The 26,159-nt window shown below is 43.1% G+C and overlaps 1 protein-coding gene across 5 annotated transcripts in view; it reads left to right on the top strand.

Annotated features, from left to right (window-relative positions):
- Positions 1 to 26,159, top strand: part of SPATA7 (spermatogenesis associated 7) — a 67,748-nt gene that overhangs the window by 12,621 nt on the left and 28,968 nt on the right. For all 5 annotated transcript variants that reach the window (XM_038746085.1, XM_038746075.1, XM_038746094.1 and 2 more), the window contains 4 exons: positions 703 to 750; positions 10,393 to 10,526; positions 19,251 to 19,726; positions 22,877 to 22,931. In XM_038746085.1, coding sequence (XP_038602013.1) covers positions 703 to 750; positions 10,393 to 10,526; positions 19,251 to 19,726; positions 22,877 to 22,931 — 713 coding nt within the window. The remainder of the gene's footprint in view (positions 1 to 702; positions 751 to 10,392; positions 10,527 to 19,250; positions 19,727 to 22,876; positions 22,932 to 26,159) is intronic.

The raw sequence follows: 26,159 nt of genomic DNA, 5'->3' as shown, positions 1-26,159 counted from the left end.
TCCTTGCTTAGGAAGTGTTCTCATCACCCCAGAGAGCAGAAAAAAATCATTTTTCTCTCATAGAATAGTATTCCGTATAGAAGGTTTACGTTTTCCACTCAGGCATCCAAACTGCCTCCTATTTGAAACAGTAAGGTGATCTAGATGCACTATTAGTTTCAGGGTAGCAGTTTCGCTAAACAGTGTTTCAGAGGTGATTTAAGGCACAAGTTTCATTTGAAGTCAAGGAAACTCAGCTATGTGAAGATTTGAGAAAAAGGAGACAAGTGTTCTCTGTTTTTATTCCTTCACTTGGATTTTTAGATTTTCATTTGAGAAAGGTATCTTGTGTTGAGTAACTGAACCCAAGAACATGAATGATTTTGTACAGCACATCCACTGTGTAGAATTAACTTTGGAGCTAGGTAAACACATGTCTGAGTTTTTATTAAATCATATTTACAAAGGTTCAACAGCATAACCAGTTATGTGTGTTCAGTGACATTTTTGCTGAATTAGAAGGGAAATATGTATTTTAGTAAATATTCTGAAATGCTGAACGAAATTCATCTTCAAGAGAATTTTTTATCTGTGTATCCTGTAAGTATATACATCACTTATTTTAGAAATATATAGCAGAACAAACTGATGTTTTAGCTAAAAAATTGCACTTGACACTAACACACCAACCATTAAATAGATCACATATTTTTTCCCTTTCAGCTGCTGTAGACTGCTCAGTGCCAAATAGCATGCTTACCAGCATCAAATGTAAGTATTTTTCTGAATTGTTTTCTTTCTGAAAAAAGTGTTAGAAGCATGATATAAGAGTGGATAACTCCCTCTTGGATGTATCCATGACTAATTTGAACAATGATGCTGTCTTCATAAATGACAGGCAAGTCTCATTCTAGTCACAAAGACTTTGGGTCCGAGAACCTGCATGAAGCAATTGATTATAATACTAGTGTTGTACATAAAAATAATAATAATGGTATTTGTTAAGCACTTACTATGTGCCAGGCACTGTTCTTATTCCCTGTTTTACAGCTGAGGGAATTGAGGCATAGAGAAATTAAGTAACTTGTCGAAAGTCACACAGCAAACAAGTAGCAGAGCCGGGATTAGAACCTAAGACTTCTGACTCCCAGGCCCAGGCTGTATCCACTAAGCCTTGTTACTTTTCACACTGCCTTAGACTGGGATCTTTATGTGGGAGTGGGACAGGAACTATGACTGACCTGATTATCTTGCCTTTACCTCAGCACTTAGCCCAATGCTTGATGTCTAGTAAATGCTTAACAAATACCGCAATTATTACGATTAGCTCCATGTGCACTCTCTTGCCCCTACCAGTTGTATTCTTGCTGGCACAGAGCATACAGTGAGCAAGGAGGCAGGCAGAAGTGCAAGATATTACAGGGTGCATATAAGAATTTTATATACCAAACCCATTTTGGATTCAGGGACCATGCTGTAGTACGATGCATGCAGAGAAGCAGCATGGCACAGTGAATAGAGCACAAACCTGGGAGTCAGAAGGCCATGGGATCTAATCCCGGCTTTGCCACTTGTCTGCCGTGTGACCTTGAGCAAGTCACTTCACTTCTTTGTGCCTCAGTTGCCTCATCTGTACAGTGGGGATTGAGACAGTGAGCCCACCATAGGACAGGGACTCTGTCCAATTCTGTCACCTTCTAGTTATCGTCCCATATCCCTCCTACCATTCCTTTCCAAACTCCTTGAACGAGTTGTCTACACGCGCTGCCTAGAATTCCTCAACAACAACTCTCTCCTCGACCCCCTCCAGTCTGGCTTCCGTCCCCTTCATTCCACGGAAACTGCGCTCTCAAAGGTCACCAATGACCTCCTGCTTGCCAAATCCAACGGCTCATACTCTGTCCTAATCCTCCTCGACCTCTCAGCTGCCTTTGACACTGTGGACCACCCCCTTCTCCTCAACACGTTATCTGACCTTGGCTTCACTGACTCCGTCCTCTCCTGGTTCTCCTCTTATCTCTCCGGTCGTTCTTTCTCAGTCTCTTTTGCAGGCTCCTCCTCCCCCTCCCATCCTCTTACTGTGGGGGTTCCCCAAGGTTCAGTGCTTGGTCCCCTTCTGTTCTCAATCTACACTCACTCCCTTGGTGACCTCATTCGCTCCCACGGCTTCAACTATCATCTCTACGCTGATGACACCCAGATCTACATCTCTGCCCCTGCTCTCTCCCCCTCCCTCCAGGCTCGCATCTCCTCCTGCCTTCAGGACATCTCCATCTGGATGTCCGCCCGCCACCTAAAGCTCAACATGTCGAAGACTGAGCTCCTTGTCTTCCCTCCCAAACCTTGTCCTCTCCCTGACTTTCCCATCTCTGTTGACGGCACTACCATCCTTCCCGTCTCACAAGCCCGCAACCTCGGTGTCATCCTCGACTCCGCTCTCTCATTCACCCCTCACATCCAAGCCGTCACCAAAACCTGCCGGTCTCAGCTCCGCAACATTGCCAAGATCCGCCCTTTCCTCTCCATCCAAACTGCTACCCTGCTCATTCAAGCTCTCATCCTATCCCGTCTGGACTACTGCACTAGCCTTCTCTCTGATCTCCCATCCTCGTGTCTCTCTCCACTTCAATCCATACTTCATGCTGCTGCCCGGATTATCTTTGTCCAGAAACGCTCTGGACATATTACTCCCCTCCTCAAAAACCTCCAATGGCTACCGATCAATCTGCGCATCAAGCAGAAACTCCTCACCCTGGGCTTCAAGGCTGTCCATCACCTCGCCCCCTCCTACCTCACCTCCCTTCTCTCCTTCTACTGCCCAGCCCGCACCCTCCGCTCCTCCACCACTAATCTCCTCACTGTACCTCGCTCTCGCCTGTCCCGCCATCGACCCCCGGCCCACGTCATCCCCCGGGCCTGGAATGCCCTCCCTCTGCCCATCCGCCAAGCTAGCTCTCTTCCTCCCTTCAAGGCCCTGCTGAGAGCTCACCTCCTCCAGGAGGCCTTCCCAGACTGAGCCCCTTCTTTCCTCTCCCCTCGTCCCCCTCTCCATCCCCCCCGTCTTACCTCCTTCCCTTCCCCACAGCACCTGTATATATGTATATATGGTTGTACATATTTATTACTCTATTTATTTATTTATTTATTTTACTTGTACATTTCTATCCTACTTATTTTATTTTGTTGGTATGTTTGGTTCTGTTCTCTGTCTCCCCCTTTTAGACTGTGAGCCCACTGTTGGGTAGGGACTGTCTCTATGTGATGCCAATTTGTACTTCCCAAGCGCTTAGTACAGTGCTCTGCACATAGTAAGCGCTCAATAAATACGATTGATTGATTGATTGATTGATTGATTTGTACCCACCCCAACGCTTAGTACAATGCCTGGCATATAGTAAGTGCTTAACAAATTACCATTATTATTGTATTTATTATTATTATAAACCCTGTGGATAAACCCTGTGGTCTTTACTGCCCACTGTAGCCAGCTATTTTCAGGATCCCTTTTGAGCCCGTCCACCATAAGGAATATCCTAGGTGATTCATTTGTCAGAAACCTTTCCTACTGATGGTATAACCCCTACTTCTGGCTGTTTCACTCCATCATTGCAGTAAGGTGTGGAGAGGGCTTTGGGTGTGGGTGGGGGCAGGGGAGTGGGAGAGGTGGTAATTTAAGTATAAATGACAAGTTTCAGAAGTGATTAAATATAATAAAACCAGTCCTCATATAGTTCATGGGTTCTGTTTCAGAAGAACTCTTATCATAAGCAAGATGTAGGCTATAGTACTTATGCCTTGACTGTTGCTATATCAGTCAGTCAGCCAGTCAATCATATTTATTGAGCTCTTACTATGTGCAGAGCACTGTACTAAGCACTTGGGAGAGTACAATATAACAGACACATTCTCTGCCCAAAGCAAGCTTGTAGTCTAGAGGAGTAATGTGCACAACTGTTTTTCCCTCTTTCATATCATGTTTTATCTAAGTAGAGGCCTGTTGTTGGAAGAATATTCCATTTTTTCATTGCATTCTATCCAAAATGCATTTTGGAAGAACTGATTGATTGAATGCAAGTGTTCTGTGTTTGCAAAATTAATGTTGTATGGTATGTAACAACTGCTAATTTTACAAAACAAAATACTATTAGAATAAAAGAAGGAACATTTAATATAGCAATGCAATTTATTTGAACTTTTGAGGCATTTCAATTTATTTAAGCACTTAGTGTACTCTGCTAATAGTAATAATAATAATAATAGCAATGATGGTATTTAAGAGCTTACTATGTGACAAGCACTGTTCTAAGCACTGGGGTAGACATAAGGCAATCAGGTTAGACACAGTCCCTGTCCCACGTGGGGCTCACAGTCTCCATCACCATTTTATAAATGAGGTAACTGAGGCACAGAGAAGTTAAGTGACTTGCCCAAGGTCACATAGCAGACAAGGGGCAGAGTGGGATTCAAACCCATGACCTCTGACTCCCATGCCTGTGCTCTTGCCACTAGGCCATGCTGCTTCTCTAAGCCCTCAATAACTGTGATTGATGATTGATTGATTTAAAACTCTAAATTCTGTTTCATAATGGTCCATGAGCAAGCCAATCATTTTTACTCAATTGACATCTAGGTTTCTAATTCCTACCCTAGCAATAGAGGAAATTCTTTTTCAAAATTTTGGACTCTGTAATCTCAATTTGGTCAACATTCCAATAGGTATATGTTGTAAAACAACCTAGTCCTGTGGCCTTAAAGTGCTAGTTCTCTAATTTGCATTGTCTGCACAGTCTTGCCCTTTCTTTATATTTGGATAGTAGGTGAAGAAATCAAGTAAGTGGCTAAAGCCTGAAGTCAAGGCAAATAAACCTCTTTCCTGACATTGACATATAATTTTCTGCTGCCTCCTGAGAGCCAGGACAACATTAAAGAGATGATCAATCAATCAATCAATGGTATTTAGGACTGTGCTAAAAAACTTGGGAGAGTGTAATGCAGCAGAGTTGATAGACACATTTCCTGTCCACTAAGAGCTTATAATGTAGAGGGGGAGACAGACATTAATATAAACAAATAAATTTCAGGTATGTACAGAAGTGCCATAGGCTGAGGATTGGGGATGCTTGAAGATCCGGGAGACGTGGACTGAATGATTTTTTTATAAAAATATTCTGAGAAGCAGAGTGAGGTATGGACTGGAGTGGGGAGAGACAGGAGGCAGGAAGGCCAACAGGGAGGCAAATGCAGTAGTCAAGACAGATTAAGATAAATTCTCAGATCATCTTAGTAGCAATTTGGATGGAGAGGAAAGGGCAGATTTTAATGATGTCGTAAAGGTAGAACCAACAGGTTTTGGTGACAGATTGAATATGTGGGTTGAATGAGAGAGATGAGTCAAATGTTAAGGCTCGGGAGATAGGGAGGATAGTGGTATTGTCTACAGTAATAGAAAAGAAAGGGGGAGGACAGGGTTTGGGAAGATGAGGAGTTCTGTTTTGGTCATGTTTAGTTTGAGGTGTTGCTGGGACATCTGGGTAGAGATGTCCTGAAGGTTGGAGGAAATGTGAGACTAAAGAGTAGAGAAGTCAGGGTTGGAGAGGTAAATTTGGGAGTCATCTGCGTAAAGATGGGTAGTTGAAACCATGGAAATGAATGTGTTCTCCAAGGGAGTGGGTGTTGATGGAGAATAAAACTAGATCCCAAACTGAACCTTGAGGGATTCCACCTGTCAGAGGGTGGCAGGCAGAGGATAAGGCTGAGAAAGAGTGGTCAGTGGATGGGAGGGGAACCTGGAGAGAACAGTATCAGTGAAGCCAAGGTTGGAGAATGTTTCAGGGAGAAAGGGGTGGTCCACAGTGTCAAAGGCATATGAGAGGTCAAGAAATATTAGAATGGAGTAAAGGTCCTGGGATTTGGCTACTGCCTTAGAGGGGGAAGTTTCTGTGGAGTGAAGAGGGCAGAAACTGGATTTAAGAGGGTCAAGGAGAGAATTGGAGGAGAGTAAGTGGATACAGCAGATGTAGACAGTTCTCTCAAGGAGTTTGGAGAAGAGTGGTAGGAAGGAGATGGGACAATAACTGGAGGGAGCCGTTAGATCATTGGAGGGTTTTTTAGGATGGGAGATACATAATAATAATAATGGCATTTGTTAAGCGCTTTCTATGTGCAAAGCAGTGTTGTAAGCGCTGGGGAGGTTACAGGGTAATCAGGTTGTCCCACGGCGGGGACAGTCTTAATCCCCATTTTACGGATGAGGTAACGGAGGCACAGAGAAGTTAAGTGACTTGCCCAAAGTCACACAGCTGACATTTGGTGGAGCCAGGATTTGAACCCCTGACCTCCGACTCCAAAGCCAGTGCTCTTTCGACTGAGCCATGCTGCTTCTCCATGAGCAGTGGGGAAGAAGCCATTGGAAAGTAAACAGTGGAAAGTAAAGTTGAAGATAGGAGTCTGGGAGGAAGAAGAGGTGGGCAAATGTTTTAATAAGATGAAGGGGTGGGATCCACGGTGCAGGTAGGGGGGTAGATTTTGAGAGGAGGCGAGAGACCTCTTGAGATTCTGCTGGGAAAATTGGGAGTCAATAAAGAGAAATTAATTCTTCGTAGCTTTCATAATCAATCTATCAATCAGTCATTTATTGAGCACTTACTATATGCAGGGCACTGTACTAAGCACTTGGGAAAGCACAACACAACCGTGTAACAGACACATTTCCAGCCCATGACAAGCTTACATAGCCACTTCCCCTGCTAAATAAGGTAGAGCTGAGTGTTGTAGGATGACGAGTTAAAAGATTCTAAATGGGATTCTTTTTCCAATTTTACACTCATTTTAAATAGATTTCAGAAATACTGGCTATGGGCTTAAGGTAAAAGTGCAAGGAAACAGACATAGTTAAAATGGGAGCTAGGCAGGTATTATTTCACACATATCCAGTGTATATTTCATAGGTGATTTATGACCCTGCATTTGTGATATCCTTTCACATACTTCTTGCCCTCATTTTAATTTGAAAATGTAGAACAATTTAAATGATAGTGGAAGGTCCAGGATGAATTCTAAAGCAACTAACTGTATTTGAATTTATCCCAGAGCAAATAACCTAAAAAGGGAGGAAATTCTTAGATCAATCAATCAATCGTATTTATTGAGCGCTTACTGTGTGCAGAGCACTGTACTAAGCGCTTGGGAAGTACAAGTTGGCAACATATAGAGACGGTCCCTGCCCAACAGTGGGCTCACAGTCTAGAAGGGGGAGACAGAGAACAAAACCAAACATATTAACAAAATAAAATAAATAGAATAGATATGTACAGGTAAAATAAATAAAGTATAAATATGTACAAACATATATACATATATACAGGTGCTGTGGGGAAGGGAAGGAGGTAAGGCGGGGGGATGGAGATGGGGAGGAGGGGGAGAGGAAGGAGGGGGCTCAGTCTGGGAAGGCCTCCTGGAGGACGTGAGCTCTCAGTAGGGCCTTGAAGGGAGGAAGAGAGCTAGCTTGGCGGATGTGGGGAGGGAGGGCATTCCAGGCCAGGGGGATGACATGGGCTGGGGGTCGACGGCGGGACAGGCGAGAACGAGGCACGGTGAGGAGATTAGCAGCAGAGGAACATAGGGTGCGGGCTGGGCTGTAGAAGGAGAGAAGGGAGGTGAGGTAGGAGGGGGCGAGGTAATGGAGAGCCTTGAAGCCAAGGGTGAGGAGTTTCTGCCTGATGCGTAGGTTGATTGGTAGCCACTGGAGATTTTTGAGGAGGGGAGTAACATGCCCAAAGCGTTTCTGGACAAAGACAATCCGGGCAGCAGCGTGATGTTTGGATTGAAGTGGGAAGGGACAAGATAATCAAACTACCTCAATGCTTAAAATGCATTGTGTAGTTTTCTAATAAAGTAAATTTGCAATAATAAATGGAAATTAGAAATTCATGTCCCATCTTGTGTTTAATAAAATGTATAATCCCACAAAAGATGCTAAATTAAGCACTGCTAAATAATTTTGTCATTTCAGTGCTGCAGTTTTTTCATTCTCATGAGCATTGTTATTAACCGTTAATCTAATGTGCTTTTCCTGGGTGACTAAAAATGTACCCTAAATCATTTTATGAGTCGTTTGAAAGACATCTGTTAATTGCTGTACTGTTGCTCTCGGCCCTTACATAGGTTTTCTTGTTATCAGTTTTAGCTTTTGTTTTTTTGATGCTATTTGAAATGTAATTTTTTTACCTGAGGGAAAAACTATAGGAAGACAAAGCTGTGGGTTTTTGATATGCAGTAGTGAATCCAGGCATTCTCAAACAAGAGGGTTTTTATACTTAAAGAGAGTACTTGTTTCTCTAACTAGCCAGATAAGTTTTATGTTAAGAAGTAATCATCTCTGCATTAATATCTCATTTCTAATAGGCTTGAGGAAGTGTAGAATATTTGGCCAGTTTCAATGACCTCTAAGGCCTCGTTCTCGGCAGGGAACGGATTTCCCAACTCTTTTGTATTGTACTCTCCCAAGTGCTTAGTACAATGCTCTGCACATAGGTAAGCACTCAAAAAGTACCATTGAGTGACAGAGCATTTGCCAAGGTCACCAATGACCTCTTTCTCATTAAATGTATTGGTGGGGGGTTGTCTCTACTCCATCAGAATCTTGACATCCTAGCCACCTTTCATACTCTGGATGACTCATTCCTTCTGATAATGCAAACTAATCTTGGTTTCAGTGAAACAGTTCTCTTCTGGTTTACCTCCTACCTCTGTGACAGGTCTTTTTCGGTCTCTTTCACTGGCTCCTCTTCTGCCTCTCACACCCTAACTGTGGATGTCCTCAAGGCTCTTTTCTGAGTCCACCACACTTCACACTGTATACTTACTCTCTTGGGGAGTTCAGCTTCAGCTACCATCTAAGTGGTGTTAGATGGCAAGGTCACAGTCAAAGCGATGTGCTTTCAAAACCCTTTCCAGCAGTCCTGGCAGACGTGTGGCAGTGAAGAAAGCTCGACTGAAGAGCCCATTGTGTGATGGGACTGATCTTGCCTGCACTTCCCAGAAGCTTTTGGGAGAAATGTGTTTTTGGGAGCTTTTGGGTGGAATTCTGGAAGGAATGTGGCTTTGCCAGGAGCGAGAGAGTGGCACTACTTCTGTTGGGGTTGTTGGGCTTGGTGGAGTTTTTCTCAGGAAGGGCTTGGAGAAGAAACTTTCATTAGTTTTCTTTGGTGTTCTTTGCTGCCCGTTACTTGCTCCTGGTTGGGATCATACCAGATGAAGAGTTCCAGCTATTTCCTTTTCCTGCTTTACCTATATCTTGGGTCAAAAGGAAATGAGGATGAGCTTAATTGAAGTTATTTTAGTCTAAATCCTATTCTGTCCACATTCCCCAAGCATAACCTTAGGGTGGCCATGTGGCTCAACACTGGTGAGTGGTTTCTGGTAATTAGACACTCAAGTTTTGCATTTATACACTTAAACCTAAGTGACTTTAAATATTATTCTGTAAACTTCACCTTGTATGCCTTCTGTTGCTATTCTTTTGATTTAATAATATTGAATAAATCTTAACTTTGCTTTTATTCTGTTTGGGAATGTGGTTTGACCATGATGACTGGAGCCATTAGAGAGCTATCAATTAGGAAGCTGCCGGGAGATTCTAATCCCACAAATTTCTCTGATTGCTCCGGACATAAGGTGGTCTTAGTCCTAGTTCAGTTTCATCCTGTTATGAGGCCCCAACCTCATTCATAAGTAGCAAGGCTTCCAAGTCTAATACCTGATTCCTTACCCTCTTTCAACCTCTCTAGTCTGTTGCTTAATTGTGTTGTTTTTCCTACACCACCTCCATCCAAGTGTTAGTCGTAGCTCAGCTTGACTCTTTGTCATCCTCCTCACTAGCCTCTGGGTCATCAATCTCTCCAGTCTGTACTTCAGCCTATGCATATCTACACATTACAGAATTTGATAAAACTGTCATTTGCCAAGGTTGTGGATGGTTAGTTTGAATTCTGCTGCAGATCAATTTGAGTGGAAGCAAACCCCCCAGAATGGTAAATATTTCTGATAGTTATGTTTCCAGAACTGCATCCCTGAAAGCTGATGTTACCACATTTGTTGTCATTTCTTTTAGTAATGGTGGGAGTAGGACAACCATTGTATAAATTACAAATTAAATTGTAGATTATGAAATTCATGTTTTAGGTTATTTCACTGTTACATATTTGCAATCATCTATACATTTTGTGTGGCATTCATTCCTTATGCTATACCTTAGCTTTTGAATGGTTAGCTTTGCAGGTAAAAGTGATGGAGGTGTTTTTGTAGGTGGACCCCAGTGGGCCAAACATAGACAGTTTTGTCGCTTATCCTTAAATAAAAATAGACTTTTAAACTTTTTGGCCTATCCATTTAACCCATTATATCTTTTCTAAGATGTGGACCAGCAGCGAAGAGAGAAACTCAAGAAGGACCTAGCTAACTTCAGTTCTTATTCATGTTGTGCTAAATCCTCTTCACTGCCCAGTTCCAGAAGTGGTTCCAGGACACATTCAGCCATAATTCGTAAGGTGAAGTAACATGGTCTTTTAAAAACCTTATTTGAAATGTCTTAAGTAATATTTTGCACTAAAGCAGTAATGGATCATTTCTTTCCTGCAAAGTCAAGTACTGGTTGGTTATGAGCTTCTTTATTTTTCAGTAAGGAAAGGCCAATAGAGGAATGTGCAAACTCAGTGGCTGTTTCCCCCTTCTGTACATGACCTTTTTTTTTAAAATGGTATTTGTTAAGCACTTTTTATGTACCACGCACTGTTATAAGTGCTGGTTTGACACAAGAAAATCAGGTCAGACACAGTCCTTTCCCACATGGGGCTCAAAGTCTTAATTAGAATTTTACTGATGAGGTAACTGAGGCACAAAGACGTTAAGTGACTTGCCCAAAGTCACACCACAGACAAGTGGCAGAGTCAGGATTAGAACCCAGGCCTTTTGACTTCCAGGTCCATGCTCTTTCAACTAGGCCATGCTGCTTCTGCGCTACAACCCCGCCCCACCTCCAGGCAGGAAATTTTATTAAATAGAAAATTTCCACAGCAAGAATTCTGCAACAGAGACACAGTGACAAGAAAATGCACAACATTCACAGGCCTTGGCTCTTTAAATAGTTTCATTGATTTCATTACCTCATAATAATAATAGTAATAATTCTGGGGAAGATATGAGATAATCAGGTGGGACACGGTCTACTTCAGGGAAGAACAAGTATTGAATCCCCATTTTACAGATAGGAAAACTGAGACACAGAGAAGTTAGTTGACTTGCCCAAGGCCACACAGCAGCTGAATGGAAGACCTGAGATTAGGACCTAGTGCCATGTTCTGTTCCCTAGGCCATGATTTTCTTTCTGCAGTTTTGCAGAAAGTAACTGTTGTGACCAAATTTATGACATAGGCAAGATTTCCACTACATGTTGTAGCAAAATCAGTTACGAGCAAATTTACCACTGAGAGGAAAACGATTAAGTTGAATGATAAAATTTTGCCAACTACCATAGTTACCCATACAGTTGCCCACACCACATTACTGCCCCACCCCGATATTTGATGTGTTAACAAAAAATAATTTACAAAATTGTAGTAAGTTGTAGTCATGTGTACTAGAGCAGGAGGAGAAACAGAAGTGTGAGAAGACAACACAGCAGAAGTTGGGGGGGAATTAATTCATTAAAACTGAGGTGGGTTTAGAGAGGAGGAGCTAAAAGGTGTTAAGTGAGAAGGGGTATGGGGTTGGGACTAATTAATGAATCAGCCAATAATATTTTTAAGTTCTTACTGTGTGCAAAGCACTGTATTAAGTGCTTGGGGGAGTTGGTAGGCATGTTCCCTGCCCACAACAAGCTTACTCTGTAGTCCAAGAGACAGATATTAAATTATGGATATGTATGTAAGTGCCATGGGGCTGAGGGTTAGGTGAATAAAGGGAGCAAATCCAAGTGTAAAGGTGTCACGGAAGGGAGTGGGAGAAGAGGAAAGGGAAGGCTTCTTAGAGGAGGGGTACCTTCAATAAGACTTTGAAGGTGGGGAGAGTAATTTTCAGTCAGATATGAAGAGGGAGGGCATTCTGGGCCAGAGGCAGGACATTGTCAAGAGGTTAGTGGCAAGCTAGGTGAGTTCGAGGTACAGTGAGTAGGTTGGCATTAGAGGCATTCAGGCTAGGTTGTAATAGGAGAGCAGCAAGATGAAGTAGGAGGAGACAAGGTGATTGAGTGCTTGAAAGTCAATTGTAAGGAGTTTCTATTTGATTTGGAGATGGATGGGCAACCACTGAAGGCTCTCAAAGAGTAGGGAAACATGGACTGAGTGTTTTTGTAGAAAAATTATCTAGGCAGCAGAGTGAAGTATGGACTGTAGTAGGGAAAGGCAGGAGGCAGGGAGGTCAGCAAGGAGGCTGATACAGTAATCAAGGCGGGGTAGGATAAGTGCTTGGTTTAACATGGTTGCAGTTTGGATGCAGAGGAAAGGGCAGATTTTAGTAATGATGTGAAGGTTGAACTGAGAGGATTTAGTGACAGATTGAATGTGTGTGTTGAATGAGAGAGATAACACCAAGGCTAACACCAAGGTTACAGGCTTGTGAGACAGGAAGGATCATGATGCTGTCTAGAGAGATGGGAAAATCAGGGGGAGGACAGGCTTTGGGTGGGAAGATAAGGAGTTCTGTTTTGGATATGTTAAATTTGCGGTGACAGCAGGACATCCAAGTAGAGATGTCTTGTTGGCAGGAGGAAGTGCAAGACTAGAGAGTGAGAGAGATCAGGCCTTGGAGATGAAGCTATGTGAGCATATGAGTTTTCCAAGGGAATAGATGTAGAAGGGGAATAGAAGGAGACCCAAAACTGAACCTTGAAGGACTCCCACAATTAGTGGGTGGGAAGCAGAGGAAGAGCCAGTGAAAGAGATTGAGAATGAATGGTCAGAGAGATAAGAGGAGAACCATGAGAGGATACTGTCAGTGAAGCCAAGGTTGGATAATGTTTCCAGGAGAAAAGGGTGGCCAACAGTGTCAAAGGCAGCTGAGAGGTCGAGGAGAATTAAGATGCAATAGAGGCCGTTGGATTTGACAAGAAGGAGATCATTTGTGACCTTTGAGAGGGCGTTTCTATGGAGTGAAGGGGACAGAAGCCAGATTGGAGGGGGTCCAGGAGAGAACTGGAGGAGAGGCAGCGCTCTACGATTTGTGTACAAGAGTGAAGGAATCAGACTCTGGAGGTGATTCAGGGCTGTAGGTTAGTGGTACAAGATCGACAAAAGGATAGTGGAGCGAGTGAGTTGATTTCAGTAAAAAAAGGTGGTGTTAAGGGTGTCCATTTGGTTCTTAGGGGAAGGTTGTTTGGGTAGGAGGCTAAATGGGATACGATTGAGAAAATTGGATGGGGTCAAAAGATTGGAAGTCTCTTTGGGGGAACTGAAGAGATTTGTGAAGAGGAGGTGTGTGGGAGAGAAATTGACAGGTGAGGAGGTTGTGGTCAGAGAGAGGAATTTCACAGTTGATGAGAGTAGAAATTGTACAGTGACTAGATATGATGCGTTCAAGGGATTTTCCAAGTTGCTGAGTGGGCAAGCTGGGGGAGCAGAAGGTCAGTGGAGTTGAGGAGTGACAAAGTGGACTGCGAAAGGGTAATCAGGGACACCCGTGTGGTTATTGAAGTCCCCAGGGATCAATGTAGGGATGGGGAAAGAGAGAAGGAATGTGAGAAAGGGATCAAAATGGTTCAAAAAGTTGGAGTTGGGACATGGGGGGGTGGTAGATGACCGTGACTAGTATCTGGAGTGGGTGATAGAAGAGGTGGGAAAGTCAAGTCAGGAAGTGGGTTTAGAGACACAGAGGAAGAGTTTGGTCTTTGGCATGTTGAGTTTGAGTTGCTGGCAGGACATCCAAATGGAGTTGTACTGGAGGCATGTGCAGATACGGGATTGCAGGTCAGATGAGAGGTCGGGGTAGTCAGAATAGAGAGGATAATAGCTGAAGCCGTGGGATGGGAGCAACCTGAGAAGCAGCATGGCCTAGTGTATAGACCACAGATCTGGGAGTCAGAATCCCGACTCTGCCACTTGTCTGCTGTGTGACTTTGGGCAGGTCACTTAGCTTCTCTGTACTTCAGTTACCTCATCTGCAAAATGGGGATTAAGGCTGTGACCCCTATATGGGATGTGGACTGTGTCCAACCTGATTAGCTTGTATCTTCCCCTGCACTTAGTAAAGTGCCTGGCACATAGTAAGTACTTAACAAAAACTGTAAAAAAATGTAATGAGAAAACCTAGGAAGGAAATTGAAGAGTGAGTCAGTTGTTTATACTAGTGCTTGAAATGAAACAGGTTAGTTGGTGCAGAGAAACCAGAGTGAACCCAGGACTCCACAGTCAAAGCAAAATAGAATCCAAATACTTTTAGATGACATAGGTGGTTTTCCAAATAATTCAGGCCTCAAATCCTCATGCCTGTCTTTTGCCTTTGTAACAGCGTAGCATAGTAGTATGAGCATGGGTCTGGGGGTCAGAGAACCTGGGTTCTAATCCCGGCTGCACCACTTGTCTGCTTTGTGACTTTGGGCAAGTTACTTAACTTCTCTGTGCCTCAGTTATCTCATCTGTAAAAAGGGTATTAAGATGGTAAGCCCCCAAGTGGAACATGGATCTGATTAGCTTGTATCTACTCCAGTACTTAGTACAATGCCTGGCATATGGCGTAGTGGACAGATCATGGGCCTGAGAGTCAGAAGGTCACGGGTTCTAATTATGTCTCCACCACTTGTCTGCTGTGTGGTCTTGGGCAAGTCACTTCACTTCTCTGTGCCTCAGTTACCTCATCTGTACAATGAGGATTGAGACTGTGAGCCCCACATGGGACAGGGACTGTGTACAACCCAATTTGCTTGCATCCACCCCAGGGCTTAGTACAGTGCCTGGCACGTAGTAAGTGCTTAACAAACACCATTAAAAAAAAAGTACTATATCACCAAAACTGATGTCTGATGGTATTTTGAGGAGGAGGGGAGATCCATGATGTCAAAAGCAGCAGAGAGGTAAGGGTGGGTCAGGGTGGACCTGTGCCCTTTGGACTTGGCTATAAGGAGGTCACTGAGGGCCTTGGAGCAAGCAGCTTCAGTGGAATGAAGGGATCAAAATCCAGACCACAAAGCATTATGAAAAGAGTTGGTAAAGAGGAAATTAAGGTTGTGGACATATATAACTTGTTCTAGGAGTTTGGATGGGATTGGGAAGAGGGAGATGGAATAATACCTGGAGAGGATTGTGGGGTAGGAAGAGGGCCTTTCTAAAATTGGAGAGATTTGAAGGCAGGGGGAGGAGAGTAGGAGAAAGTGTTTTTAGAAGGAGAGAAGGAATAGATAGGGTCAGAGCACAGGTAGAGGGGGTAGAATTAAGGTGCAGGAGGGTGATCTTTCATTCAATCATTTTTATTGAGCGCTTACTGTGTGCAGAGCACTGTACTAAGCACTTGGGAAGTACAAGTTGGCAACATATAGAGACAGTCCCTACGCAACAGTGGGCTCACAGTCTAGAAGGGGGAGACAGAGAACAAAACAAAACATATTAACAAAATAAAATAAATATGTACAAATAAAATAAATAAATAGTGTAATAAATATGTACAAACATATATATGTATATACAGGTGCTGTGGAGAGGGGAAGGAGGTCAGGCGGTGGGGATGGGGAGGGGGAGAAGGGGGAGAGGAATGAAGGGGCTCAGTCTGGGAAGGCCTCCTGGAGGAGGTGAGCTATCAGTAGGGCCTTGAAGGGAGGAAGAAAGCTACCTTGGCGGATGTGGGGAGGGAGGGCATTCCAGGCCAGGGGGATGACGTGGGCTGGGGGTCGACGCGGGACAGGCGAGAACGAGGCACTGTGAGGAGATTAGCGGCAGAGGAGCGGAGGGTGCGGGCTGGGTTGGAGAAGGAGATAAGGGAGGTGAGGTAGGAGGGGGCGAGGTGATGGAGAGCCTTGAAGCCGAGGGTGAGGAGTTTTTGCCTGATGTGTAGGTTGATTGGTAGCCACTGGAGATTTTTGAGGAGGGGAGTAACATGCCCAGAGCATTTCTGGACAAAGACAATCCAGGCACTGGTGTGATGTATGGATTGAAGTGGGGAGAGACAGGATGATGGGAGATCGGAGAGGAGGCTGATACAGTAATCCAGACGGGATAGGATGAGAGCTTGAACGAGCAGGGTAGCAGTTTGAATGGGGAGGAAAGGGCGGATCTTGGCAATGTTGCGGAGGTGAGACTGGCAGGTTTTGATGACGGCTTGGATGTGAGGGGTGAATGAGAGAGCGGAGTCGAGGATTGACACCAAGGTTGCTGGCTTGTGAGAAGGGAAGGATGGTAGTGCCGTCAACAGTGATGGGAAAGTCAGGGAGAGGGCAGGGTTTGGGAGGGAAGACAAGGAGTTCAGTCTTGGACATGTTGAGTTTTAGGTGGCGGGCAGACATCCAGATGGAGATGTCTTGAAGGCAGGAGGAGATGAGAGCCTGGAGGGAGGGAGAGAGAGCAGGGGCAGAGATGTAGATTTGGGTGTCTTCAGCGTAGAGATGATAGTTGAATCCGTGGGAGCGAATGAGGTCACCAAGGGAGTGAGTGTAGATCGAGAACAGAAGGGGACCCAGAACTGAACCTTGAGGAACCCCTACAGTAAGGGGATGGGAGGGGGAGGAGGAGCCAGCAAAAGAGACTGAGAATGAATGGCCGGAGAGGTAAGAGGAGAACCAGGAGAGGACGGAGTCTGCGAAGCCAAGGTTGGATAGCGTGTTGAGGAGAAGGGGGTGGTCCACAGTGTCAAAGGCAGCTGAGAGGTCGAGGAGGATTAGAATAGAGTATGAGCTGTTGGATTTGGCAAGCAGGAGGTCACTGGTGACCTTTGAGAGGGCAGTTTCCGTGGAATGTAGGGGACGGAAGCCAGATTGGAGGGGGTTGAGGAGAGAGTTGTCGTTGAGGAATTCGAGGCAGCGCGTATAGATGACTCGTTCAAGGAGTTTGGAAAGGAATGGTAGGAGGGATATTGGGCGATAACTAGAAGGTGAGGTGGGGTCAAGAGAGGGTATTTTTAGGATGGGAGAGATGTGGGCATGTTTGAAGGCAGAGGGGAAGGAACCAGTGGAGAGTGAGTGGTTGAAGCTGGAAGTTAAGGAGGGGAGAAGGGACGGAGTGAGAGATTTCATAAAATGAGAGGGAATGGGGTCAGAAGCACAGGTAGCTGGAGTAGCACTTGAGAGGAGGGAGGAGATCTCTGAGGATACTGCTCAGAAGGATGGAAGAATAGCGGAGATCGTTGAGAGCTGAGGGGCTGGAGAAGGTGGGGGAGTGACTTTGGGGAGCTCAGACCTGATGGATTTAATTTTATTAATGAAGTAGGAGGCCAGATCGTTGGGGGTGAGGGAAGGAGGAGGGGGAGGAACCGGGGGACTGAGAAGGGAGTTGAATGTACGGAAGAGCTGATGGAGATGATGGGCATGGGTGTCAATAAGGGAGGAGAAATAGTTTTGTCTGGCAGAGGAGAGGGCTGAGTTAAGGCAGAAAAGGATAAACTTGAACGAGGTTGGCATGATGTTTAGACTTTCGCCAGCAGCATTGGGAGACTGCTGAGAAGCAGAAGCAAAATGAAGTTCACATTTGTTCATATTTTATGTCACCTGCAATATTTAGAGCCCTTTTTTTTCAAAAGCCCTTAAAAGTTATAAAATGTGATTGGTTGTTCATGGTGCTTAGGGGTTTATCAACAGTGTTTAGAGTCATTTTTCAAATGTCCTTATATGTTTTCTTATTATAAAGGATTAAATTTGACTGGATTTTTGGCGGGGCTTAGGGATTTATTGAACACCTGTTGCCCTGGAGCCAGGTATGAAGCCAAACCAGAAATGTACCAGAAGTTCTTTTGCTTGTTTTGAATAGTCAGGATTATTCTATTGAGTTACCTAAATTGTCACTAAAATTGTAGCACTGTTGAATGGATACCCTGATCTGAAAATTCAGTAATTAATATGTAAAGCAGTTCACATTTATGTACTTTGTTGTTATTTAATCTTAATAAATTATGAGAATGAGGTGAGAAAAAAATAGCAGGCTTTTTTTTCTAATGGAATGTGTTAAGCACTTACTTTGTGCCAGGCACTGTACTAAGCACTGGGGTAGATACAGGTTTATCAGGTTGGACACAATCCATGTCCTGCCTAGGGCTCCCACTCTTAATTTCCATTTTACAGTTAAGGTAACTGAGGCACAGAGAAGTCACAAGGTCACACAAAAGACAAGTGGCAGAACTGGAATTAGAACCCAGGTCCTTCTGACTCCTAGGCCCGTGCTTTATCTGCTAGGTCAAGCTTCTTCTTAACACTGGAATTGTACGTCCCAGTGTTTTTCCATACAAAGTACCTCAGAGGTCAGTAGTGAGAGTAAGATGGGGGAGGGATTCCAGATGGAGGTTTCTGACAGGGTGTATCCCTGAAAGAGGCACAGATAAAAGAATCACTGGTTCCTGGAAAGAGCAGCTTCTCTTCCCTGCCACCCTGGATCCCTAAATCCTCCCTGCCATGGTGCTGTAGAGATGGAGAATTGATCAATCAATGGTATTTATTGAGCGCTTAATATGTGCAGAGCACTGTACTAAGATCTAGGGAGAGCACAGTACAACAGAATTAGCAGGCACATTCCCTGCTTATAACAATCTCAGTCTAGTGGGGGAGGCAGACATTAATATGAAAAGCAGTTGTCACTGGGTCTCCAACTGGATGTAGGAAGGACACCCAAGGTGGAGACTCTGGTTAAAGCCAGTACTGCTGCCAGTGCAATGCTGATTCTGCACTGCACCTTTTCCAAAAGGAAAACAGCATCCAGAACCAATATTTTTAATGATGTTACTGTGTGTGAACAAAGATTTTTGTGTCTTTTTCCAAATAAGACCAAAGCTTTTTTCTTTTGAAACAAGACTAAATTTGATTTTTTGTAAATAATTGCCTAGACAAACAGTTTTAGATTTACAATCTTGGGATGCTTTCAACTTGGATTTACTAACTAAAACTGGTATTATGTTTTGTAAATCTGATAGATTTGTTGCTAATCCTTGTTTGCAGAATGCATATTTACAGCTAAGTATCTGAATAGCTAAATAACCAGGCACTTCAAATTAGATGATGGTAGTATTCCTTTTGTGTTTGCTTAATCACATCCTATTTAGAAAACTAAAATAATCAAGCCAATAAAATATTACCGTTTGTGTATTTTTAGACATCACTGGACTCACAAGACAATGATAAGCGGGTCCCCCAAGCAGAAAATGAATGTCCATATTCAGCAAGATCAGACTGTCCTTCCGAGAAACCTTACTTGGGTCCATCGCATGCTGATAAAGTTGTCAGAGGTCATTCTCGGAAGATCTGTAGTTCCTCCATCTCAGATGTAGGTTACAGGGCTCAGAGTCCCAGGAAGAAGTACTGTGGAGTTTCGTATAGTCCTTCTGCTGATAGTATTCCGAAAACGAAATGTCCACGCAATTTTCAGGATCCAGCGTCCAACAGTGGAGATCTCCTAGATAGACACTCTGAACATTTTACTGAGCGACAACTGCCATTCACTCCACGTACTTTGAAATCAGAAGCTAAATCTTTCTTGGCCCAGTACCGCTATTACACCCCTGCTCGGAGAAAAATGAAGGACTCAGTTGGGCAACAGGCGGAAGCAGAAACCCAAACTGAATTAAGCAGGTATTAAGCACTAGCAACTGGTATTAAAATATGCAGAATATAGGAGAATAAATCGGGTATCTTTCCTTTTTCTGTCTTTATTAATCTTCTAAAGGGAACTCAGGTTGAAGGCTCTTTGGATAATGCTTTCTTAACTGGCATGGGCTGTGAATTCAGTATGTATATATGAACATTAACAACTTCCTAAAATCAGTGTAGCATATAATTAATGGATGTCTAAGGATGTTACTGTTAGCTGAAACTGATCATGGATTTAATTGGACTTCGTTTACTTAAATTGCTGCTTTTGATGTATTACGTAGTTTTGCAAGTACTCCAATCGTATATTTCCAGCTTGGCTCAGTGGAAAGAGCCCGGGCTTGGAGGTCAGAGGTCATGGGTTCTAGTCCCGGCTCTGCCACTTATTGGCTGTGTGACTTTGGGCTTAAGTGACTTCACTTAACTTCTCTGTGCCTCAGTTACCTCATCTGTAAAATGTGGATTAAGATTGTGAGCCCCACGTGGGACAACCTCATCACCTTGTATCCCCCCAGCACTTAGAACAGTGCTTTGCACATAGTAAGTGCTTAACAAATGCTGTCATTATCATTATTATTATTTCCATGCAGAATTTACATTTAGTGACTCTAGAGCACTATTCGACTAGATACTGAAGTACTTGAGTTTCTCATCTCTCTCTTTCTCTCTCCTTCTTAAGTGCCATCCACTTACATCACTGTTTTTAATGTACACCTATCAGTCAGTCCCCCAGCAGCACTTTCTGAAAATAAACTAGGCCCTTAGGGTACCACTTAGAAAATTTTGGCTAGAGTTCAATAAGTAATATCCTAATGAAGCAAAAGAACCTAAATAACTCCAGTTATACCTATCTGAACTCCCAAAAGGGTTGCAAGCTAAGAAAACCATAATATTTTATTATATTTAGCCTTGCCATTTTAATGCCCAAAAGTATATTGAGAAAGAATATGTTAAGGACACTTAAGAAGAATAAAATAATTCCAGATATGATCAAAAAAGAATAGATGGGCCCAAATTCCATAGCTCTTACCAAAAGCCTCACTGTTTTATATTCTGCCCCCTATTACAATAATTACAGGTTCTAATTTAGAGGTTCTAACTTATTATCCCTGCCTAGACGGCAGGGTCCAGATAATTGGTAGCTCATTTTGTACTTAATAATAATAACCTTGGTATTTATTAACTACATACTATGTCCCAAGCATGCTGGGGTAGATAGAAGTTAATCAGGTCGGACACAATCTCTGTCCCCCATGGGGCTCACAGTCTAAGTGGGGAATAGGATTCATCCCCATTTTACAGCTCAGGAAACCAAGGCATAGAGAAGTTAAGTGACTTGCCCTAGTTCACACAGAAGAAAGTGGCAGAGCTGGGATTAGAACCCAGGTCTTCTGACTCCCAGACCTGTCCTTTTTCCACTAGGCCATGCTATGTCACAAATAGGGTTCATATCTTGTTCTTCGTAGCTAAATCCTCTGACTACTTCCTGGTCTGACTGCTACTTCTCTGTTGCCCTTTACTTGTATGTTTCCCAAGAGTCTACTTATGTTTTCTCTCCATATTCCCTCTTAAAGGGTAAAGTTTCACTTGAAGAGCATATGGATTCTATCACACTTAGCTGATGTAAAGTCTGATATCTTATACAATTATAAAAACATGTTTTGTTAATCAAAAATATTTTAAATATTCTATTAAATGCTCGTTTTAGGGAGGAAAAATAAGTTTGTCAGTCCATGAATGGGCACAGTCTGTTCTGGAATAATATATGCAATTTCCATTATTATCAGTCAGTTGTATTTATTGAGTGCTTACTATATGCAACGCACTGTATTAAGTGCTTGGGAGAGTACAATATAACAGTAAACAGACACATTCCATGCCCATAATGAGCTTACAGTCTAGAGGGGGAGATAGACATTTTTGCATATACAGTCAATTGTGTCATAATGTTCTTTCACTACCCATTTAGGGAATTAGACTACCCATTTAAGGAATTAGAGAATGTTTTTCTGACAGTATGCCTCTGTCTGGATTCAGCGCATTGCCCAAGTTTAGTACAGTGCTGTGCACACAGTAAGTGCTCAATAAATACAATTGATTATTGACTGACTGACAATACAGAGCCTGAAGAAACAGTTCTGTGGAGATGGCAGTATTGGTCAAGAGGTAAGTACTGTAACATGATTTCTCCTTGACCTGAGATTCTTCAAGAACATGCTTCCTAGTTAAAGGAGAAGTGACTGCCCTCATAGAGAATTACTAAATTGACACACGTGTGGAACAGTAGGTGTACCTCCTTTTCCCTCTTTATGTTTTATATAAGGCCCTACTGAGAGCTCAAGGACCTACTGAGAGCTCACCTCCTCCAGGAGGCCTTTCCAGACTGAGCCCCTTCCTTCCTCTCCCCCTCGTCCCCCTCTCCATCCCCCCATCTTACCTCCTTCCCTTCCCCACAGCACCTGTATATATGTATATATGTTTGTACATATTTATTACTCTATTTATTTATTTTACTTGTACATGTCTATTCTATTTATTTTATTTTGTTAGTATGTTTGGTTTTGTTCTCTGTCTCCCCCTTTTAGACTGTGAGCCCACTGTTGGGTAGGGACTGTCTCTATATGTTGCCAACTTGTTCTTCCCAAGCGCTTAGTACAGTGCTCTGCACACAGTAAGTGCTCAATAAATACGATTGATTGATTGATTGATATACACTGTAGTGGTGGCTAGATGGTAGTATGCTTTCTTTTATATTTGGAGCAGGGGGAAGGAAACCATAGATCCCTTCTGTGTTTGGTGATGCGAAAGCAGGAAACCACAGCTAAAACAAAAACACCAGAAAATCCAGGTTACTGCCTATGCCACTTGTCCCTATCCCAGTCAACCTGATGAATGTTCCTCAGAAGAAGGGGAGATTAAGTGAAAATATTTGGAATCTGTGCACTCTAATATTTTTATGTTTTTACTATATTTTAAAAAGAAATGCTTCATAAAAACCTGGTTTATTTCACTACCTGAACATCCAGAAATATGTTTCTAAGAATGAATTCCAGAAACTTAAGCCTTAGATTACAAAACATGTATATATATATTGATTAGTGTGCTAACATATTCTTTTTTTAAATGTTGCAGTTTTAATTCTGGGCTTGAGACAACTGAGAATGTCCCACATGCAAAAGTGAAGCAGGTAATAAATAGTGATGTTTAACAAGCACTTGTCTTATCCTGTCGAGTTGTTTCCTACCTATAGTGACTCCATGGGCACATCTCTCCCAGAAGCCCCCCCACTCTCCATCTGCAATCGTTCTGGTAGTTTATCCTTAGAGTTTTCTGGGTAAAAATATGAAAATGGTTTACTGTTGCCTCCTTCCACACATTAAACTTGTGTCTCCACCCTCGACTCTCTCCCGTGCCACTGCTGCCCAGCACAGGTGAGTTTTGACTTGTTGCAGATTGCCTTCCACTTGCTAGCCACTACCCAAGCTAGAATGGAATGGCTTCTGCCTGAGTCTCCCTCCCATAGCCAAGACTGGCAGAGTACTGGAAAGTCCAAGTGTGATCCTGAGAAGGGAACAAGCACTTAAAATGCACTAAACACAATGCTAAATGCTGTGGTAGATACAGAATAATCAGATGGAAGGAATAGGACAGTTCCTGTGCCACTTGGGACTAACAGCCTAAAATAGAAGAAGAAGAGGTATTTTTCCTTATTTTTTACAAAGGAGACTATTGAGGCCCAGAGAGGTTAAGAGACTTGCCTAAGGATACACAGCAGACCAATGACTCACCTTGTTGAGTCTGAGGAAACTCTGGATTTGCTGTTAGTAATCTGAAACTTGTGCTCTGAAATTTGATCAGGAACTCTTAAGAAAAAGGGATTCATTGAGTCGTGTTTATTGAGTGCTTACTATGTGCAGAGCACTGTACTGAGCACTTGGAAGAGTACATTATAGCAGGAGACACATTCCGTGCCCACAGGATTGGGTTGTGATGTTTGCAAAGAAATAAAAAAAGAAGCCCATGCATAATAATAACACATGGCTGAATTCCACCTTGTTGTCATAAGAGTTTCCTATTCCCATTTAACCTTCTTCTGCTTTATCTGTTGACCTGTTAGTGTTGTGAATTCAATATCTTTCACTTGGGGAATGACTAATTGCCTTCTTTAACTAAGACCACTTCTCAGTGGCAGCATGAATAATTTTGGTGACCTCAGTGCTAACTGACATAGGATAGGCAATTCAGGAAGTGTGGTCATGAAGGGCCTAAAATTCAGAATGTTAGCATAGTCTAACACCAAGACCCACTTGGGACTTTCATTAGCCTATCCCTTTCTCCAGTTTTGGGTTTGCAATCCACGGAACACCATTTAGGCTCAACAATCTTTTGTCCTGGAGCCCCTAATGGGTGGGATCAGTGTAAGATCTTTGTAAGCAGGGATCATGTCTACCTGCTCTGTTGTACTTTCAAGCATTTAGTATGGTGCTTTACACACAGTAACTACTCAATAAATACCATTGATTGATTTATCAGTACCCTCTAGTCTGTAATTCGTTGTGGGAAGGGAATATGTCTACCAACTGTGCTATATTGTACTCTCCTAAGTGCTTAGCAAGTGGTCTTAGTAAGTACTCAGTAAATATGATTGACTCATTGTCATCCTTAAAACCCCTTCAAGGAGTTTGATAGACTAGTCTGATTGACCTACATTAGCAGCAACCCCAGTATTTGATTGTTGGGCTAGAATTAGTACATTGCTCATCCAGTGTGGTGGTGGGAAAGTTGTTCAGGGTGGGGTGAGGAGGAAAAGAAGTGGAAATTTATCTTAATTTAATTTTAACATATTGATTTTGGAGCCAATTTATGTTGGGAATCTCAATTAGCAATCTGGGATGCCAGCTCTAAAAAAATCACAAGGCAAAATCCCTTTCTTCTTAAGTAATCTTCTCAAGTCCTCATTACTAATGAGCCTTTGTCCTCTTTAGGATACAGTTATAAGGAGAAAAATTTAACTATATCATGCCTCCATTCTAATCAGTGCATAAACCAAAAGGGGTGTTTTTGTGCACATAGATTTTCATTGGAGTATCTATGTTGTCAAAGTATCAATGGTTATTGTATAATAGGGTGACTGTGTTAATCTTAAAAAAAAAAAAAACAAACAGGATCTTATCCTAAAAGGTTTAGCTGTTCACCTCCCAGGTTGCAAGACCCTAGACCAGATAATTCAATCAATCAATTGAATTTATTGAGCGTTTATAACAATTATGACATTTGTTAAGCACTTACTATGGGCCAAACACTGTTCTAAACTCTGGGGTAGATACAAGGTAATCAGGTTGGACACAGTCCCTGTTCCGCATGGGACTCACAGTTTTAATCCCCATTTTACAGATGAGGTAACTGAGGCACAGAGAAGTTAAGTGATGTGCCCAAGGTCACACAGCAGACAAGTGGTGAAGCTGGGATTAGAATCCATGTCCTCTGCTTCCCAAGCCCATGTTCTTGCCACTAGGCTATGCTTATGATGTGAGAGTTGGTAGGTACATTCCCTGTCCATAATAAGCTTAAAGTCTAGGGGGGAGACAGACATTAATATGAATAAATAATTTATAATAGATATTTTAAAGATATGTACATAAGTGCCGTGGGGTTGGGGTTGGGGCAAATATCACATGTCCAAAGGTCAAAGATTAAAGTGCATAGATGACACAGAATGGAGTGCGAGCTGGGGAAAAAAAAGGTCTAAATCAGGGAAGGCCTCTTGGAGGAGATTCATTCATTCATTCATTCAATCGTATTTATTGAGCGCTTACTGTGTGCAGAGCACTGTACTAAGCGCTTGGGAAGTACAAGTTGGCAACATATAGAGACGGTCCCTACTCAACAGTGGGCTCACAGTCTAGAAGGGGGAGACAGAGAACAAAACAAAACATATTAACAAAATAAAATAAATAGAATATGTACAAATAAAATAAATAAATAAATAGAGTAATAAATACGTACAAACATATATACATATATACAGGTGCTGTGGGGAGGGGAAGGAGGTAAGACGGGGGAATGGAGGTGGGGAGGAGGGAGAGAGGAAGGAGGGGGCTCAGTCTGGGAAGGCCTCCTGGAGGAGGTGAGCTCTCAGTAGGGCCTTGAAGGGAGGAAGAGAGCTAGCTTGGCGAATATGCAGAGGGAGGGCATTCCAGACTAGGGGGATGACATGGGCCGGGGGTTGACGGCGGGACAGGCGAGAACAAGGCACGGTGAAGAGATTAGCGGCAGAGGAGCGGAGGGTGTGGGCTGGGCTGTAGAAGGAGAGAAGGGAGGTGAGGTAGGAGGGGCCAAGGTGATGGAGAGCCTTGAAGCTGAGGGTGAGGAGTTTCTGTCTGATGCGTAGGTTGATTGGTATACACTGGAGATT

Source organism: Tachyglossus aculeatus, chromosome 1 (genome assembly GCF_015852505.1).
Source record: "Tachyglossus aculeatus isolate mTacAcu1 chromosome 1, mTacAcu1.pri, whole genome shotgun sequence".
In the NCBI taxonomy this organism is placed as follows: Eukaryota; Metazoa; Chordata; class Mammalia; order Monotremata; family Tachyglossidae; genus Tachyglossus; species Tachyglossus aculeatus.
The sequence above is the reverse complement of the archived record's forward strand: the minus strand, read 5'-3'. Positions and strand labels throughout refer to the sequence as shown.